The following is a 2,571-nucleotide window of genomic DNA, read 5'->3' as shown; positions in this document are numbered from 1 at the left end:
GCTGGTGTCCTCGTGGGTCCAGGAGGGGTGCGTAGAGGGACTCTCATGCCGCCAGAGTCGTGAGCTGCCGGACAAGAACCGCACCCGTTACACGGCCGTCGGGCAAGGATGCCGGGCCGTCTAGTCCCTTCAAGCGCCGTGGGCAGAGAGAAGCCGCCACCCCTCGTGCCCCGGACCGGAGAGGGGATCGTGTGCGGCTGCTGGACTACACACCTCACGCATCGGAAGCCGTGCGCGAGCCCAAAGACAGTTGGACATAGTGTTGTATCAGAGGTAAAAAATTATATAAATACTGTTTGGTTTCTGGCACAAACCGATCGTTTCGTGTCTTAGGACATCAATGTGTCGTCACGAGCCGCAGCGTTTAATTTGGATTTGTCTGTGCATGTTTTTTTACTCTCATAGATTTTGTTACCATTGCCATGCATTATAAGACTGATAGACTGCAACGGTTGGACTTAAAAATCATCAAATGTGTTCTACTGAAGAAACAAAGTCACCTACATCTTGGATGCCCTGGGGGTAAGCAGATAAACATCAAATTTTAATTTTTGGGTGAACTATCCCTTTAAAGATTCGCTATTAGTAGACGCTGCTGCTGAGCACTGCTGAGAGATGCACAGATGCAGGTATTCACACGCGTTTAAATCTCTCTCTCTCTCTCCCTCTCTCTCTCTCTCTCCAATACTGCGTTATACTGCATATCAATGGCTCAAGCCTCTGTTATTAAGCTCTTTAAACTCTTTAAAGTATTAACTACACATTCACTGACAAGCTGCGCAAAACCACGATCATATTTTGCGCATGTTTTGCACAGCTTGTCGGTGAACTACGGCTCTGTGTAGTTAATGCTGCTCCATGTGAAAGCCCGCACGTGATGGAGATTTACCGCTGATTACAAGAATGGCTTTACTGACAAGATGCGCGTTAAATATCGCATGCGATTTATCGTGCAGCCCTAATATATATATATATATATATATGCCTCCAGCATTGTGTGTTGTCAAGTTTTGTATGAATGTTACTGCATGTCATTTCTTATGGCTGGTATTGCATTCTCACTGTGTGGGGGGTCTGATACATAGTGACGTGTCAAGCACCGCCTTCCAGGTGTTCTCTGGTGTACAGGGCCTCACTGGGGAGCTGTCCGTATCTCCCATAGGTGGATCTCAAACACAAGATGATGAAGTAACCCTGTTCGTAACCCCGGTTCTCTGAAACATCGAGTGGAGAAATCCACCAAGTTTGCCCCGCTTGCTGCATGAGAAGCAAATATTCTGACTAAGGAAAGGTAGCGCGAGCAGGGGTTTTATGCACTCGGTTAAGGGGCAGTCTCTTACCTGCCATTAGACACACGCTCCTGTCCGTCAAGCCAGACTTGATGCAATTGGATGCTTCTGCAGAGGTCAGGCACGGATGCCCTTCCCATAGGGTTACAAACAGTAACCTATTGTTAACTGTCAGGGACTATTTTTTTTTGTGGAAGGATGGCATTTAATGATTTAACTTAATAAAAAGTAACATATTAATACATCAATTTTGCCTTTAATATATGTATTGTGCGGTAACCATTTTATAAAAGCAATAAGTCCTGTGAAGCTGTGGTTTACAGTGAATTTACAACAGGTAAGGAGGTTTTAGGCACTCCGCTTCACGTTATGCCTAACAATGCCCTTTAACTGTACAAAATTCACCGTAAACCATGGCTTCACGGGGCTTGTTGCTTTATCAAACATGTTTGATCTCCTCTGACTGGATTAAATTATAGACTGAAGCTAAAAAATTGGAGTCTGTGACCATCATACACTACAGTACGAGATTTCCTACGAATAATGTTCATTTGAACTAAGAACAAGGATTAACCTTGTAACTTATTTTATTAATCTCGCCATTTACAACTGGCTGGTGTTAACAAACAGTGTAATGTCTCACCTGAAGTAGTCACTGCAGGAGGCCAAAACTGCTTTGTGAACCTCAAAGCGCTCGTTGTCAATGACCAGAACCACATCCAGCAACTGACCTTGATCGCGTAACACAGACAGTCCCCTCAGGAGAGTGTTGCTGTGGCTGGGGGCTGAGAAAGTACAACGGAGCGTGCTGTTCTTGTTGTTAGCCATGCTGGAAGAAAGAGAGAATCAGTTTACAAGGAATTGTATCTCTCACCACTCCCTGATCATTGTCTCTGGCTACACAGTCAACAGAAATTCACAAGTAGCTTGATGAGTCTGCTGTATCCTGACGCTCCATCAATAGGTCTTGGTTGCTAAACTGGCGCATCAACATGATCCCTGTAATGGCACCTACTTTTAAATTATTCAACTGAATGGATAAAGAACCTATTTGGATACAGAACCCATAAGCCTCACAAGTACCAAGCAACAAGTGACCCAAACAATTACCAATGTCAAATGGTTCTTATGATGACAGTGCATATGTTAAAAGTTAAACAAAAGAAAGTTAAATACCTGCATTGTAATTGATCCTAACCCTCACATTCTTTTGAGAAAGACTATATATATATACACAAGATTTTTTTTATATATATATATATATATATATATATATATATAT

At 43.2% G+C, this 2,571-nt stretch overlaps 1 protein-coding gene across 1 annotated transcript in view; it reads right to left on the bottom strand.

The window, feature by feature from the left end:
- The window catches only part of LOC107553559 (kelch-like protein 26), a 14,504-nt gene that overhangs the window by 7,169 nt on the left and 4,764 nt on the right, over nt 1-2,571 (bottom strand). Inside the window, exon 3 of the mRNA XM_016235833.1 lies at nt 1,933-2,118. Coding sequence (XP_016091319.1) covers nt 1,933-2,118 — 186 coding nt within the window. The remainder of the gene's footprint in view (nt 1-1,932; nt 2,119-2,571) is intronic.

This window comes from Sinocyclocheilus grahami, unplaced genomic scaffold (assembly GCF_001515645.1).
Source record: "Sinocyclocheilus grahami isolate Dianchi unplaced genomic scaffold, SAMN03320097.WGS_v1.1 scaffold474.1, whole genome shotgun sequence".
Taxonomy (NCBI): Eukaryota; Metazoa; Chordata; class Actinopteri; order Cypriniformes; family Cyprinidae; genus Sinocyclocheilus; species Sinocyclocheilus grahami.
This window is presented reverse-complemented; position numbering and strand designations above follow the sequence as displayed.